Here is a 17,083-nt window from a genome sequence, read left to right as displayed (position 1 = left end):
ACATAAAGTATGACCATGTAGAAGCAGTATTTGTTCAAATAGTGGTTGCTATTGTTATATTTACTGTTTGTTCTTCACTATTAGTTGGGCATTAGTTGGGTACATTTGAGGACATCTTGATTGGTGAATAAAAGCTTATATGGAAACTATAATGCAGATAATCAATTTGTGGTTAATTAAAGCTAAATACTTTTAAAACGCATTAATTACCTTTCTTCTGCATTACTTACATAACCTTATAATACCACAGAAAGCAAGTATGAGAACTGTCCACAGATAAATAGCGTTCTTCTTCTAAATCCTAAAAGAAAATGCAAAAGAAACTATGATAAATTTAGATGACTGATTGCTTCTATTATATTTGTCTTTATGAAATTATATATATACATCTTTTCTGTATATTTTAGCCCCAGTTCCTAATATCTGGTCTTTGACCCTGGTTCCTGACACCTAGCTCCTAATACTCTTTAATTTCCTGAGTAATAGGAACGTCTGGCACAGAGCCCCTAAATTCTTTTTGTTCTAATGAGTTAACTCGGTGGGCTCCTGGCTGGGAACTGATCACTAGAAAAACCAACCCATGGTTAAAAGCTTGGAACTTTCAGCTCAGCCTCCCATTCTCAGCTCAGCCTCCCCCCATTCTCTGGAGAGTGGAGAAGGGCTGGAAAATGAGTCAATAATCAATCATGCCTACTTGATGAAGTCTCCATAAAAATCCTTAAAGTATGAGAGTAAGAGAGCTTCCAGGTTGGTGGACACATCCACATGCCAGCAGGTGATGTACCCAACTGCACAATGACAGAAGTTCCTGTACTCAGAACCCTTCTGGACCTTGCCCTATGTACTCCTTGACCTTGTTGTTCATCTGGATCCTTTTACCATATTCTTTATTTTAACCAGTAAATGTGTTTCCCTGAGTTCTGTGAGTTGTTTAGCAAATTACTGAAATTGAGGAGAAAGTTATGGGAACCTGGATTTATCACCAGTCAGTCAGCAATTGGCAACTGAAGTGGGTGCAGTCTTGTGGGACTGAGCCCTTAACTTGTGGGATGTGACATTAACTCTAGGTAGATATTGTTGGAACTTTGAATGGTAGTACCCCCAGCTAATATAGGAGAATTGGTCAATGTTGAACCACCCCCCCCCACCAATATCTGGACACAGAAGTGTTCTCTGCAACTGTACAAAGGAAAACAGTGAATTTTCCTCGAAAGTCTTCCTCAATGAAACACAACTCAATTAATTTTCTTGTTTAATTGTTCTCAACAAGAGATGAAATTGCTTGCAAAGAAATGTTTGGCAATGCTTGGAGACATTCTTTGGTTGTTATAACTGAGGCCTTTTGAGTGCATTTCAAAAGTCACACATACCTCCTTAAAGGCTGTAAGGTCTGATAGCACTATATATAAATGACAAATATATTCCTATATATACATGTATTAGTGTGTACATATTTTTTACATAACATTACACATTTATGTGGACTTCCAACACATAACAAAAGGGAGAGAAATCCTTTACTTCCTCAGGAATCAGTAAAGAGAAATCTTTTACTTCCCAGGAACACAATTCCTGGGAAACACACTGGGAAACACACAAACTCAAAAAGTCAAATTCAAATATTTTTCAATCTACAGGGATTGAAATGTGAATTACTATATATATCTGGCCTCTCCCACTTCACCCTGTCTACCTGTTTCCTGAAAATACAGGTTACTAAGTAAAAGGAAAGCAACAGAACTTAGAGAAACACTTTACTCATGGGGAAAAAAAAAAGTAAAAAGAAGGCACAAGCCCCAGAGTAAAGGCAGGACTTGTCACATGAAGTCTCTACACAGCAATGGCTTTAAATACACTTATGTGGGAACATCAACTATAAGGTGTGTGGCCAGTACTTTGTTATGAACTAGCACAGTGCCATTGCTTTAAAATTCCTTATTGTTAGGGGCGGAGTGAAGATGGCGGAGTAGGAGGACACATCCACTAGGTGCTGGTGGAGGACCTCAGACACCAAAGGGGACAGGAATCCCCATGCCACCAGGTAGGATACAGGAAGGAAGGAGCGGGGGGAGGAAAAGTTGGAGGTAGGATGGGACTGGCACCCCTGAGGGAGGCTGGGGGAGGGGAGAGGTTCCTACACTCAGAGGGGTCCACTCATGGCGTGGGGATTGATGGGGATGGAGAGGGACCTTCTGGGGATTGGGGATCAGAGGGGAACACGGCCAGCATCTCCCCTGCCACTTGCGCCCCGGCAAGCCTCCTGGGGTCCTGGGCCTGAATCCCTCCCTGGCCCCCTCTGGCCGGTCAGATCCTGGGCCTAAGTGCCCCCGCTGAGGCCTCTTCCAGCCGCACGGGTCCTGGACCTAACCCCCACCCCTCAACTAAGGGCTTTTCTGGCTGCATAGGTCCAAGGTCTAAGCCCTACGGCCCGCTAAGGCCTTTCCTGGCCGCGCAGGTCCTGGGCCTGAGCCCCACAGCCCCCAGGCCTCCTCCAGCCTTTTTTAAAAAAATTCTTACCTTTTAATCTTATTTTTTATTTTATTTTTTCATTTTTAAAATTTTATATATATATATATTTGCTGTTGTGGTTCTGTTTTGTTTTGTTGTGGTGATTTCATTTTTATTTTTTCTATTGTATTTTTAATTTTTCTAATTTTATTTTATTTTTTCTTTATTGTTATTGTTCTGCTCTTTTTTGTTTGTTGCTTTTTTTTTTTTTTTTTTTTTTGCCACACTGTGTAGCTTGTAGGGTCTTGCCTGAGCTCCTGTGGTGGGTGTGTGGAGTCCAAAACACTGGAGTAACAGAGAAGCTCAGATCCCAAGGAATGTTAATTGGTGTAAACTCTCCCACAGGTCCTCATCTCAGCACCAACACCCAGCTTCAACCAACTGCCTACACACTCCAGTGCTGGATGCCTCAGGCCGAACAATCAGCACAACAGGAACACAGCCCCACAAATCAATAAGAACGAGATGACAAAAAAAATGTGTTACAGATGAAGGAGCAAGGTAAAAACCTATAAGACCAAATAAATGAAGAGAAAATAGGCAACCTACCTGAAAAATAATCCAGAGTAATGATAGTATAGATGATCCAAAATCTTGGAAATAGAATGGAGGTATGGATTGAGAAAATACAAGAAATGTGTAACAAGGACCTAGAAGAACTAAAGCACAAACAAACAGTGATGAACAACACAATAACTGAAATGAAAAATACTCTAGAAGGAATCAGTACCAGAATAACTGAGGCAGAAGAATGGATAAGTAACCTGGAAGATAGAATGGTGGAAATAACTGCTGAAGAGCAGCATAAAGAAAAAAGAATGAAAAAAAATGAGGACAGTCTCAGGGACCTCTAGGACAACATTAAATGCACCAATATTCGAATTATAGTGGTCCTAGAAGAAGAAGAGAAAGAGAAAGGGTCTGAGAAAATATCTGAAGAGATTAGAGTCAAAAACTTCCCTAAGATGGGAAAAGAAATAGCCACCCAAGTCCAGGAATTGCAGAGTCCATACAGGATAAACCCAAGGAGAAACACACCAACACATATTAATCAAACTAAGAAAAATTAAATTCAAAGAAAAAATATTAAAAGCAGCAAGGGAGAAGCAACAAATAGCATACAAGGAAATCCCCATAAAGTTATCAGCTGATTTTACAGCAGAAAGTCTGCAGACCAGAAGGGAGTGGCAGGATACATTTAAAGTGATGAAAGGGAAAAACCTACAACCAAGATTACTCCACCCAACAAGGATCTCATTCACATTCAACAGAGAAATCAAAAGCTTTACAGATAAGCAAAAGCTAAGAGAATTCAGCACCACCAAACAAGCTTTACAACAAATGCTAAAGAAACTTCTCTAGGCGGGAAACACAAGAGAAGAAAAAGACCTGCAAAAACAAATGCAAAACAATTAAGAATATGGTAATAGGAACATACATATTGATAATTACCTTGAATGTGAATGGACTAAATGCTCCAACCAAAAGATCCAGAATGGCTGAATGGATACAAAAACAAGACCCATGTATATGCTGTCTACAAGAGACCCACTTCAGACCTAGGAACACATACAGACTGAAAGTGAGGGAATGGAAAAAGATATTCCATGCAAATGAAAATTGAAAGAAAGCTGGAGTGGCAATACTCATATCAGATAAAATAATCTTTAAAATAAAGACTGTTACAAGAAACAGGGAAGGACACTACATAATGATCAAGGGATCAATCCAAGAAGAAGATATAACAATTATAAATATTTATGCACCCATCATAGGAGCACCTCAATACATAAGGCAAATGCTAACAGCCATAAAAGGGGAAATCAACAGCAACACAATAATAGTGGGGACTTTAACACCCCACTTACACCAATGGACAGATCATCCAAACAGAAAATAAATAAGGAAACACAAGCTTTAAATGACACAATAGATCAGATAGATTTCATTGATATTTATAGGACATTCCACCCCAAAGCAGCAGAATTCACTTTCGTCTCAAGTGTATACGGAACATTCTCCAGGATAGATCACATCTTAGTTCACAAATCAAGCCTCGGTAAATTTATGACAATTGAAATTATATCAAGCATCCTTTCCAAACACAACTCTATGAGATTAGAAACCAATTACAGTAAAAAACTGTAAAAAACATAAACACATGGAGGTTAAACATTACGCTACTAAATAACCAAGAAATCACTGAAGAAATCAAAGAGGAAATTTAAAAATACATAGAAACAAATGACAGTGAAAACACAATGACCCAAAACCTATGGAATGCAGCAAAAGCAGTTCTAAGAGGGAAGTTTATAGCAATTCAATCTCAACTCAGGAAACAAGAAAAATCTCAAATAAACAATCTAACCTTACAGATAAAGCAACTAGAGAAAGAAGAAGAAGCACACACACAAAAAAACCCCCAAAGTTAGTAGAAGGAAAGAAATCATAAAGATCAGAGCAGAAATAAATGAAATAGAAATGAAGAAAACAATAGCAAAGATCAACAAAACTAAAAGTTGGTTCTTCGAGAAGAAAACAAAATTGATAAACCTAGCCAGAATCATCAAGAAAAAAGGGAGAGGATTCAAATCAATAAAATTAGAAATGAAAAAAGAGAAATTACAACTGACAGCACAGAAATACAAAGGACCATAAGAGACTACTATAGGCAACTGTATGCGAAGAAAATGGACAACTGGAAGAAATGGACAAATTCTTAGAAAGGTACAAACTTTCAAGACCGAACGAGGAAGAAATAGGAAATATAAACAGACCAATCACAAATAGTGAAATTGAAATTAAAAATCTTCCAACAAACAAAAATCCAGGACCAGATGGCTTCACAGGACAATTCTATCAAACATTTAGAGAAAAGCTAACACCTATCTTTCTGAAACTCTTCCAAAAGATTGAAGAGGGAGGAACACTCCCAAACTCATTCTATGAGGCCACCCTGATACCAAAACCAGATAAAGATGTCACAAAAAAAGAAAATTACAGACCAATATCACTGATGAACATGGATGCAAAAGTCCTCAACAAAATACTAGCAAACAGAATCCAACAACACATTAAAAAAATCATACACCATGATCAAGTGGGATTTATCCCAGGGATGCAAGGATTCTTCAATATACACAAATCAATCAATGTGATACACCATATTAACAAATTAAAGAATTAAATTACTAATAATATAATTAAAGTTAATTAAAGTTAATAATTAAATTATTGTCTCAATAGATGCAGGAAAAGCTTTTGACAAAATTCAACAACCATTTATGATAAAAACTCTCCAGAAAGTAGGCATAGAGGGAACCCACCTCAACATAAAAGGCCATATATGACAAAGCCACAACAAACATCATTCTCAATGGTAAAAAACTAAAACCATTTCCTCTAAGATCAGGAAAAAGACAAGAGTGCCCACTCTCACCACTATTATTCAACATAATTTTGGAAGTTCTAGCCATGGCAGTCAGAGAAGAAAAAGAAATAAAAGAAATCCAAACTATAAAAGAAGAAGTAAAACTGTCACTGTTTGCAGATGACATGATAGTATACATAGAAAATCCTAAAAATGCTACCAGAAAACTACTAGAGCTAATCAATGAATCTGGTAAAGTAGCAGGATACAAAATTAATGTACAGAAATCTCTTGAATTCCTATACACTAACAACGAAAAATCTGAAAGAGAAATTAAAGAAACAATCCCAGTTACCACTGCAACAAAAAGAATAAAATACCTAGGAATAAACCTACCTAAGGAGGCAAAAGACCTGTACTCAGAAAACTATGAAACACTGATGAAAGAAATCAAAGATGACACGAACGTATGGAGAGACATACCATGTTCTTGGATTGGAAGAATCAACATTGTGAAAATGACTATACCACCCAAAGCAATCTACAGATTCAATGCAATCCCTATCAAATTAGCAATGTCATTTTTCACAGAATTAGAACAAAAAATTTTACAATTTATATGGAAACACAGAAGACCCTGAATTAGCCAAAACAATTTTGAGAAAGAAAAACAGAGCTGGAGGAATCTGACTCCCTGACTTCAGACTCTACTACAAAGCTACAGTCATCAAAAGAGTATGGTACCGGTATAAAAACAGAAATATAGATCAATGGAACAAACAGAAAGCCCAGAGATAAACCCATGCACCTGTGGTCACATAAGCTACAACAAAGGAGGCAAGAATACACAATGGAAAAAAGACAGTCTCTTCAATAAGTGGTGTTGGGAAAACAGGACAGCTACATGTGAAAGAATGAAATTAGAACAATCCCTAACACCATACACAAAAATGAACTTAAAATGGATTAAAGACATAAATGTAAGACTGGACACTATAAAACTCTTAGAAGAAAACATAGGCAAAAATCCTCTTTGACATAAATCACGGCAAGATCTTTTTTGACCCACCTCCTAGAGTAATGAAAATAAAAACAAAAATAAACAAATGGGACCTAATGAAACTTAAAAGCTTCTGCACAGCAAAGTAAACCATAAACAAGATGAAATGACAGCCCTCAGAATGGGAGAAAATATTTGCAAAGGAAGCAATGGATAAAGGACTAATCTCAAAAATATACAAACAGCTCATGCAGCTCAATATCAAAAAAACAAACAACCCAATCAAAAAATGGGTGGAAGATATAAATAGACATTTCTCCAAAGAAGACATACAGATGGCCAAGAGGCATGTGAAAAGATGCTCAACATCACTATTTACTAGAGAAATGCAAATCAAAACTATAATGAGGTACTGGTCACAATGTGCATCATTGAAAAATCTACAAACAGTAAATGCTGCAGAGGGTGTGGAGAAAAGGGAACCCTCTTGCACTGTTGGTGGGAATGTAAATTGATACAGCCACTATGGAGAACAGTATGGAGGTCCCTTAAAAAACTAAAAATAGAACTACCATATGACCCAGCAATCCCACTACTGGGCATATACCCTGAGAAAACCATAATTCAAAAAGTGTCCATACCACAATGTTCACTGCAGCACTATTTACAATAGCCAGGACGTGGAAGCAACCTAAGTGTCCATTGACAGATGAATGGATAAAGAAGATGTGGTACATATATATAATGGACTATTACTCAGCCATAAAAAGAAATGAAATTGGGTCATTTGTAGAGATGTGGATGGACCTAGAGCCTGTCATACAGAGTGAAGTAAGGCAGAAAGAGAAAACCAAATATATATTAATGCATACATGTGGAATCTAGAAAAGTGGTACAGATGAACCTATTTGCAAGGGAGGAATAGAGAAGGAGACGTAGAGAACGCACATGTGGACACGGGGGAGAAGAGGGGGTGGGATGAACTGGGAGATTTAGATTGACATATATACACTACCATGTGTAAAATAGATAGCTAGTGGGAACCTTCTGCACAGGGAGCTCAGCTTGGTGCTCTGTGATGACCTAGTTGGGTAGGATGGGTGGGAGGGAGGTCCAAGAAGGAGGGGATATATGTATACATATAGCTGATTCCCTTCGTCGTACAGCAGAAACTAACACAACATTGTAAAGCAATTACATTCCAATAAAAAATTCCTTATTATTATTGTTGACTAGAGAGGATTCAACATCACTCTTATTTAATTGCATTCACATAGCTTTCCTGAATTGAAGAAAATGTAGTGGAATACAAATAAATCTGCTAGAAATGGCTTTTTAACTGTTGATATTGTCATAGGAGTATATGATCTGAGACCCACTTATCTGGGAGTACTGTTATCATTAAGGTGGTAACTGGGGCTTTAATATATTTATTAATAAAAAAGCTAATGTAAAAATCATATATGGTGATCCCCTCTTATCCATGGGGGATATATTCCAAGACCCCCAGTGGATGGTTGAAACTGCAGATAGTACCAAATCAGCCCTATATATACTGTTTTTTACTGTACATACATACCTATGATAAAATTTAATTTGTAAATTAAGCACAGTAAGAGATTAACAACAATAATAATAAAGTAAAATAATTATATCAATATGATCTTTTTTCTTTCCTTATTTAGTTAAAAACGTTCACCTTTTCACTTAAAGGAAGCACTTAATTGCTTCTCTTTGGCATATCTGAATTGCCAGAATCACTGTTCTTGCACTTTGGGGGCTATTATTGAGTAAAATAAGGGTTACCTTCACACAAGCATTGTGTTATCACAAAAATAGATCTGATAACTGGGACAGGTACTAAGTAACTAATGGGTAGGATATGCCAGACAAAGGAATGATTCATGTCCCAGGTAGGATGGAGTGGGATGGCATGACAATTCATCATGCAACTCAGAACAACTGCAATTTAAAGCTTGTGAATTGTTTATTTCTGGAATTTCCCATTTAAATTTTTTGGACCACAGTTGACTGTGGGTAACTTGAAAGCAAAGAAGGTGTAACCATGGATAAGTGGGGAACTACTGTATCAGTTCATAACATAATTTGCTATGAGATACATCTAAAAATTAATGATATATTGACAATAATTTTAAAATACCTCTTATAGTTACAACTCAACTATTTAAAACAGGTTAAGTTAAAACATCAAAAATAAGGCAAAATAAAATGTAACAGGGATAATTATTTAAGATTTACTAATTTATCATTAAAATCAACTTACTGGGCCCATAACAATTGGTTTTATAATCTGAATACCAGGAGAAGAACAACGTAGTTCTGTCTTGGGTGATCTAGCAGTTAAAAACAATGGGAAAGGAGAAATAAGTATAGATGCTTATGAGATTCCCCTACTACTTTTTAAGCCTAAAAACTTCCATTCTTTGCTAATAAGAAAAATAAAAAATATAGCAATAGTTTACTTCTCTCCTATTTTCAAAGTGATTTTGTCTTTCTTTTCACATCTATTAATGAAAAGAAATTTACATTAAATCACAGCCTTGAATCTGAATGTCCACACTATATGAATGGTTTTTACTCATACATTGAATTTCACAGCAAAAATCTTACCTTTTATTTTTTATAGAACAAGTTCCCGGCACACTCCACTCAGAAAATAATGTTCCTTCATACTCTAACTTAATCTGGAAAAGAAGGTAAAATAGCTCAAACAAAAATCTGCTCTAAAATTTTTTATCTCAGTGTTTAGATGTAGGGCTCAATTTTCTGAGTCATTATTTAAAGAGAGAATAACTAAATCTCAATCCCTTTGAAATTGTACAAGTAAAAGAAAAATAACAACTTTTATGGGACATTTCAATAGTCTGCCCCCAACTATAAGATTTTTATTTTATTTTACTTCAAAAGTAATCTATCAAGTGTCTAGAAGGTGGCACTTAAGGTGATACAATCATCATAAATTTCTTCAGTCGCATTTTCCTTATTTCCTTATTTCTACTTTTTTTCCTGCTTCCACATTCTTTCATTTATAAACTCTTTCTTCCTGGAAGTATGCTCATACAATTTCTAACATTATCAGTCTTAGTCTCAACACTGGTCATCCTCTTCAGCCAGAGTTGGAGCCCAATTTCACCTCCTAATATTGTTACATAAAATTACGTACATATACATATGTATACAGTTTTATGTATATATACATATATAAATATTGTTTCATTGGTTTTACTTGAATGGGGATTATAATACCAGCTATCTCATAGATTTGATGATATAGGATTAATGAACAGTGTATAAGAAGATAAAAGAGAAAAGTTCACCAGAAGCTATGACACGACCCTGTAGTATATAAAGCAAAATTTGATAGAATTACTAGAAGATATTTTAAAAGTCACAAATATAGTGGTAGGCTTTAACACACTTTTTTCAAGCCATAGATTAAACCTGAAGAAAGGGTAGTTACAGCTGACCCTTGAACAACTCAACAGTTAGGGGCACCGACACTCCACATAGTGGAAAATCTGCCTATAGTTTATAGTTAGCCTTTTATATATGAAGTTCTTCAGTATCAGTGGTTCCACATCCACAGGTTCAGTCAACCTTGGATTGTGTAGTACTTTAGTATTTACTATTGAAAAAAATTCTTTGTATAAGTGGAACAGTTCAGCTCAAACCTATGTTGTTCAAGGGTCAACTCTGTGTGCTTGTGTGTGTGTGTTTCTAAAATTAACCAATACAAAATATATTCTTTTCAATCTCACATATAACATTTACCAAAATTGACCACATTTACAAAGGAAGTGTTAGCCAATCTCAAAGTACTATTATCACACATACCGTGCCTTTGATATTAATGAAATAAAATAATTAGAATTTCTCATAAAGTTAATCAGAAAAAATTTTAGGATATTTGTAATCTTTTTTTTCACATCTTTATTGAAGTATAATTGCTTTACAATGGTGTGTTGGTTTCTGCTTTATAACAAAATGAATCAGTTATACATATGTCACTGGTAATTTGATAGGGATTGAATCAAATCTGTACATTGCTTTGGGTAGTATGGCCATTTCAACAATATAAATTCTTCCCATCCAAGAGCATGGGATATCTTTCCATTTCTTTGAATCATCGTCAATTAGCTTTACTAATGTTTTGTAGTTCTCAGCATATATCTCTCATCTTTCTGGTGAGGTTTATTCCTAAGTATTTTATTTTTTTCACGCACTCTTAAAGGGGATTGCTTGTTTACATTCCCGTTCTGATATTTCATTGTTAGTATAAAGAAATGCAACTGATTTTTGTATGTTAATCTTGTATCCTGCTACCTTGCTGAATTTGTTTATCAGTTCCAGTAGTTTTTGTGTGGAGTCTTTAGGGGTTTCTATATATAGTATCATATCTGCATGATGACAATTTTACCTCTTCCCTACCAATTTGAATAGCTTTTCTTTTCCTTGTCTAACTGCTGTGACTAGGACTTCCAATACTATATTGAATAGAAATGGTAAGAGTGGGCATCTTTATCTTGTTCCAGATTTTAGTGGGAAGGCTTTCAGCTTTTCACCATTGAGTATTATATTGGCTGTGGGTTTTTTATAAATAGCTTTTATTATATTGAGATATGTTCCCTCTATACTCACTTTTGTACGGGTTTTTATCATGAATGGATGTTGAATTTTATCAAATGCTTGTTCTGCACTATTGAGATGATCATGCGGTTTTTGTCTTTTCTTTTGTTGATGTGTTATGTCACATTGATTGATTTGTGTATGTTGAACCATACTTGTGACGCTGGGATGAATCCAAGTTGGTTATGGTGTATGATCTTTTTTATGTGTTGTTAGATTCAGTTTGCTAATATTTTGTTGAAAATTTTTGCATCTATATTTGTCAAAGATATTGGCTTGTAATTTTCTGTTTTGGTAGTCTTTGGTTATGGTATCAGGGTGATGATGGCTTCATAGAATGTCTTTGGGAGTCTTCCTTCCTCTTTGATCTTTTGGAAGACTTTGAGAAGGATTGGTGTAAGTTCTTCTTTTTATGTTTGGTAGAATTTGCCTGTGAAGCCATCTGGTCCTGGACTGCTGCTTGTAGGGAGTTTTTTCTATTTCACTTCTAGTGATCTGTTCAAGTTATCCATTTCTTCTTGATCCAGTTTTGGTGGGTTGTATGTTTCTAGAAATTTGTCCATTTCTTCTAGGTTGTCAAACTTGTTGGCATACAATTGTTCATAATAATTTCTTTTTTGTCTTTCTGTGGTATCCATTTTGATTTCTCCTCTTTCATTTCTTATTTTGTTTCCTTGGGTCTTCTCTCTTCATGGGGAGGCTGGTCAGAGTTTTTTCTATTTTGTTTACCCTTTGAAAGAACAGCTCTTGTTTTTATTGATTTTTTCTATATTTTTAAATCTCTATTTTATTTATTTCCTCTCTGATCTTTATTTTCTCCTTCTTTCTGCTGACTTTAGGTTTTGTTTGTTATTCTTTTTCTAATTCCCTTAGGTGGTGTGTTAGGTTATTTGAGATTTTTCTTGTTTCTTAAAGACGGCCTGCATTGCTCTGAACTTCCCTCTGAGAACTGCTTTTTCTGCATCCCATAGATTTTGTATGGTGGTGTTTTCACTGTCATTTGCCTCAATGTATTTTTAAATTTCTTCTTTGATTTCACTGTTGACCCACTAGTCTTTTACTAGAAGGTTGTTTAGTCTCCATGTAATTGTTTTTTTCTCATTTCTTTTTCTGAGGTTGATTTCTAGTTTTATGCCATTGTGGTCAGAAAAGATGCTTGAAACAATTTCTATACTTTTAAATTTGTTGAAGTTTGTTTTGTGCCCTAGTATGTGGTCAATCCTAGAGAATGTTCCATGTGCACTTGAAAAGAATGTGTATTTTGCTTTTTTTGGATGTAATGTCCTGAAAATATCAATTAGGTCTAACTGTTGTATTATATCATTTAGGATCTCTGTTGCCTTGATTTTCTGTCTCAAAGATATGTCCACTGATGTGAGTGGGGTGTTAACATCTCCTACTTCATTGTATTCCTGTCAATTTCTCCCTTTGTCTGTTCAGTAGTGTGTATATGTGAATGCCACTCTCTCACTTCATCACAGCTTACCCTTCCTCCTCCCCATATCCTCAAGTCCATTCTCTAGTAGGTCTGTGTCTTTATTCTCATCTTTCCCCTAGGTTCTTCATGACATTTTTTTTTTCCTTAGATTCCATATATATGTATTAGCATACAGTATTTGTTTTTCTCTTTCTGACTTATTTCACTCTGTATGACAGACTCTAGGTCCATCCACCTCACTACAAATAACTCAATTTTGTTTCTTTTTTGGTCGAGTAATATTCCATTGTATATATGTGCCACATCTTCTTTATCCATTCATCTGTCGATGGACACTAGGGTTGCTTCCATGTCCTGGCTATTGTAACTAGAGCTGCAATGAACATTTTGTTACATGACTCTTTTTCAATTATGGTTTTCTCAGGGTATATGCCCAGTAGTGGGTTTGCTGGGTCGTATGGTAGTTCTATTTTTAGTTTTCTAAGGAAACTCCATACTGCTCTCCATAGTGGCTGTATCAATTTACATTCCCACCAACAGTGCAAGAGGGTTCCCTTTTCTCCACACCCTCTGCAGCATTTACTGTTTGTAGATTTTTTGATGATAGCCATTCTAACTGGTGTGAGATGATATCTCATTGTAGTTTCGATTTCCATTTCTGTAATGATTAATGATGTTGAGCATTCTTTCATATGTGTGTTGGCATTCTGTATATCTTCTCTGGAGAAATGTTTATTTAGGTCTTCTGCCCATTTTTGGATTGGGTTATTTGTCTTTTTGATATTGAGCTGCATGAGCTGCTTGTAAATTTTGGAGATTAATCCTTTGTCAGTTGCTTCATTTGCAAATATTTTCTCCCATTCTGAGGGTTGCCTTTTGGTCTTGTTTATGGTTTCCTTTGCTGTGCAAAAGCTTTGAAGTTTCATTAGGTCCCATTTGTTTATTTTTGTTTCCATTTCTCTAGGAGGTAGGTCAAAAAGGATCTTGCTGTGATTTATGTCAGAGTGTTCTGCCTATGTTTTCCTCTAAGAGTTTGATAGTGTCTGGCTTTACATTCAGGTCTTTAATCCATTTTGAGTTTATTTTTGTGTATGGTGTTAGGGAGTGTTCTAATTTCACTCTTTTACATGTACCTGTCCAGTTTTCCCAGCACAACTTATTGAGGAGGCTGTCTTTTCTCCATTGTATATTCTTGCCTCTTTTATCAAAGATAAGGTGACCATATGTGTGTGGGTTTATCTCTGGGCTTTCTATCCTGTTCCATTGATTGATATTTCTGTTTTTGTGTCAGTACCATATTGTCTGGATTACTGTGGCTTTGTAGTATAGTCTGAAGTCAGGGAGCCTGACTCCTCCAGCTCCGTTTTTTTTTCTCAAGATTGCTTTGGCTATTCTGGGTCTTTTGTGTTTCCATAAAAATTGTGAAACTTTTTTGTTCTAGTTCTGTTAAAAATGCCAGTGATAGTTTGATAGGGATTGCATTGACTCTGTAGATTGCTTTGGGTAGTACAGTCATTATCACAATGTCGATTTTTCCAATCCAAGAACATGGTAAACCTCTCCATCTATTTGTATCATCTTTAATTTCTTTCATCAGTGTCTTATAGTTTTCTGCATACAGGTCTTTTGTCTCCTTAGGTAGATTTATTCCTAGATATTTTATTCTTTTTGTTGCAATGGTAAATGGGAGTGATTTCTTAATTTCACTTTCAGATTTTTCATCATTAGTGTATAGCAATGCTAGCGATTTTTGTGCATTAATTTTGTATCCTGCTACTTTACCAAATTCATTGATTCGCTCTCATAGTTTTCTGGTAGCATCTTTAGGATTCTCTATGTATAGTATCATGTCATCTGCAAACAGTGACAGCTTTACTTCTTCTTTTCCGATTTGGATTCCTTTTTTTTTTTCTTCTCTGATTGCTGTGACTAAAACTTCGAAAACTATGTTGAATAATAGTGGTGAGAGTGGGCAACCTTGTCTTGTTCCTGATCTTAGTGGGAATGGTTTCAGTTTTTCCCCATTGAGGATGATGTTCGCTGTGGGTTTGTCATATATGGTCTTTATTATGTTGAGGGAAGTTCCCTCTATGCCTACTTTCTGCAGTGTTTTTATAACAAATGGGTGTTGAATTTTGTCAAAATCTTTCTCTGCATCGATTGAGATGATCATATGGTTTTTCTCCTTCAATTTGTTAATATGGTTTATCACATTGATTGATTTGCGTATATTGAAGAATCCTTGCATTCCTGGGATAAACTCCACTTGATCATGGTGCATGATCTGTTTAATGTGCTGTTGGATTCTGTTTGCTAGTATTTTGTTGAGGATTTTTGCATCTATGTTGATCAATGATATTGGCCTGTAGTTTCCTTTCTTTGTGACATCTTTATCTGGTTTTGGTATCAGGGGGATGGTGGCCTCATAGAATGAGTTTGGGAGGGTTCTTCCCTCTGCTATATTTTGGAAGAGCTTGAGAAGGACAGGTGCTAGCTCTTTCCTAAATGTTTGATAGAATTCGCCTGTGAAGCCATCTGGTCCTGGTCTTTTGTTTGTTAGAAGATTTTTAATCACAGTTTCAATTTCAGTGCTCGTGATTGGTCTGTTCATATTTTCTATTTCTTCCTGGTTCAGTCTCGGCAGTTTGTGCATTTCTAAGAATTTTTCCATTTCTTCCAGGTTGTCCATTTCTTTGGCATAGTGTTGGTTGTAGTAATCTCTCATTATCCTTTGTATTTCTGCAGTGTTAGTTGTTACTTCTCCTTTTTCATTTCTAATTCTATTGATTTGAGTCTTCTCCCTTTTTTTCTTGATGAGTCTGGTTAACAGTTTACCAATTTTGTTTAGCTTCTCAAAGAACCAGCTTATAGTTTTATTGAACTTTGTTGTCATTTCCTTCATTTCTTTTTCCTATATTTCTGATCTGATCTTTATGATTTCTTTCCTTCTGCTAACTTTGGGGTTTTTTGTTCTTCTTTCTCTAATTGCTTTAGGTGTAAGGTTAGGTTGTTTATTTGAGATGATTCTTGTTTCTTAAGGTAGGATTGTATTGCTATAAACTTCCCTCTTAGAACTTCTTTTGCTGCATCCCATAGGTTTTGGGACGTCGTGTTTTCATTGCCATTTGTTTCTAGGTATTTTTTGATTTCCTCCTTGATATCTTCAGTGATCTCTTGGTTATTAAGTAGTCTACTGTTTAGCCTCCATGTCCTTGTATTTTTTACAGACTTTTTTTTTACTGTAATTGATATCTATTCTCATAGCATTGTGGTCAGAAAAGATACTTGATATGATTTCAATTTTCTTAAATTTACCAAGGCTTGATTTGTGACCCAAGATATGATCTATCCTGGAGAATGCTCCATGAGCACTTGAGAAAAATGTGTATTCTGTTGTTTTTGGATGGAATGTCCTATAAATATTAATTAAGTCCATCTTGTTTAATGTATCATTTAAAGCTTGTGTTTCCTAATTTATTTTCATTTTGGATGATCTATCCATTGGTGAAAGTGGGGTGTTAAAATCTCCTACTATGATTGTGTTACTGTCCATTTCTCCTTTTATGGCTGTTAGTATTTGCCTTATGTATTGAGGTGCTCCTATGTTGGGTACATAAATATTTACAATTGTTATATCTTCTTCTTGGATCGATCCCTTGATCATTATGTAGTGTCCTTCCTTGTGTCTTGTAATAGTCTTTATTTAAAGTCTATTTTGTCTGATATGAGAATTGCTACTTCAGCTTTCTTTTGATTTCCATTGGCATGGAATATCTTTTTCCATCCCCTCACTTTCAGTCTGTATGTGTCCCTAGGTCTGAAGTGGGTCTCTTGTAGACAGCATATATATGGGTCTTGTTTTTGTATCCATTCAGGCAGTCTACATCTTTTGGCTGGAGCATTTAATCCATTTACATTTAAGGTAATTATCAATTTGTATGTTCCTATTCCCATTTTCTTAATTGTTTTGGGTTTGTTATTGTAGGTCTTTTCCTTCTCTTTTGTTCCCTGCCAGAGAATTTCCTTTAGCATTTGTTGTAAAGCTTGTTTGGTGGTGCTGAATTCTCTTAGCTTTTGCTTGTCTGTTAAGATTTTAATTTCTTCATCAAATCTGAATGAG

At 35.7% G+C, this 17,083-nt stretch overlaps 1 protein-coding gene across 1 annotated transcript in view; it reads right to left on the bottom strand.

Moving 5' to 3' along the window:
- Nucleotides 1-17,083, bottom strand: part of CATSPERE (catsper channel auxiliary subunit epsilon) — a 259,066-nt gene that overhangs the window by 213,271 nt on the left and 28,712 nt on the right. The window contains exons 4-6 of the mRNA XM_067729520.1: nucleotides 9,510-9,583; nucleotides 9,163-9,232; nucleotides 231-301 (exon numbers count right to left, since the gene is read on the bottom strand). Coding sequence (XP_067585621.1) covers nucleotides 231-301; nucleotides 9,163-9,232; nucleotides 9,510-9,583 — 215 coding nt within the window. The remainder of the gene's footprint in view (nucleotides 1-230; nucleotides 302-9,162; nucleotides 9,233-9,509; nucleotides 9,584-17,083) is intronic.

The sequence above is a fragment of the Pseudorca crassidens genome, chromosome 2 (assembly GCF_039906515.1).
Source record: "Pseudorca crassidens isolate mPseCra1 chromosome 2, mPseCra1.hap1, whole genome shotgun sequence".
Taxonomy (NCBI): Eukaryota; Metazoa; Chordata; class Mammalia; order Artiodactyla; family Delphinidae; genus Pseudorca; species Pseudorca crassidens.
This window is presented reverse-complemented; position numbering and strand designations above follow the sequence as displayed.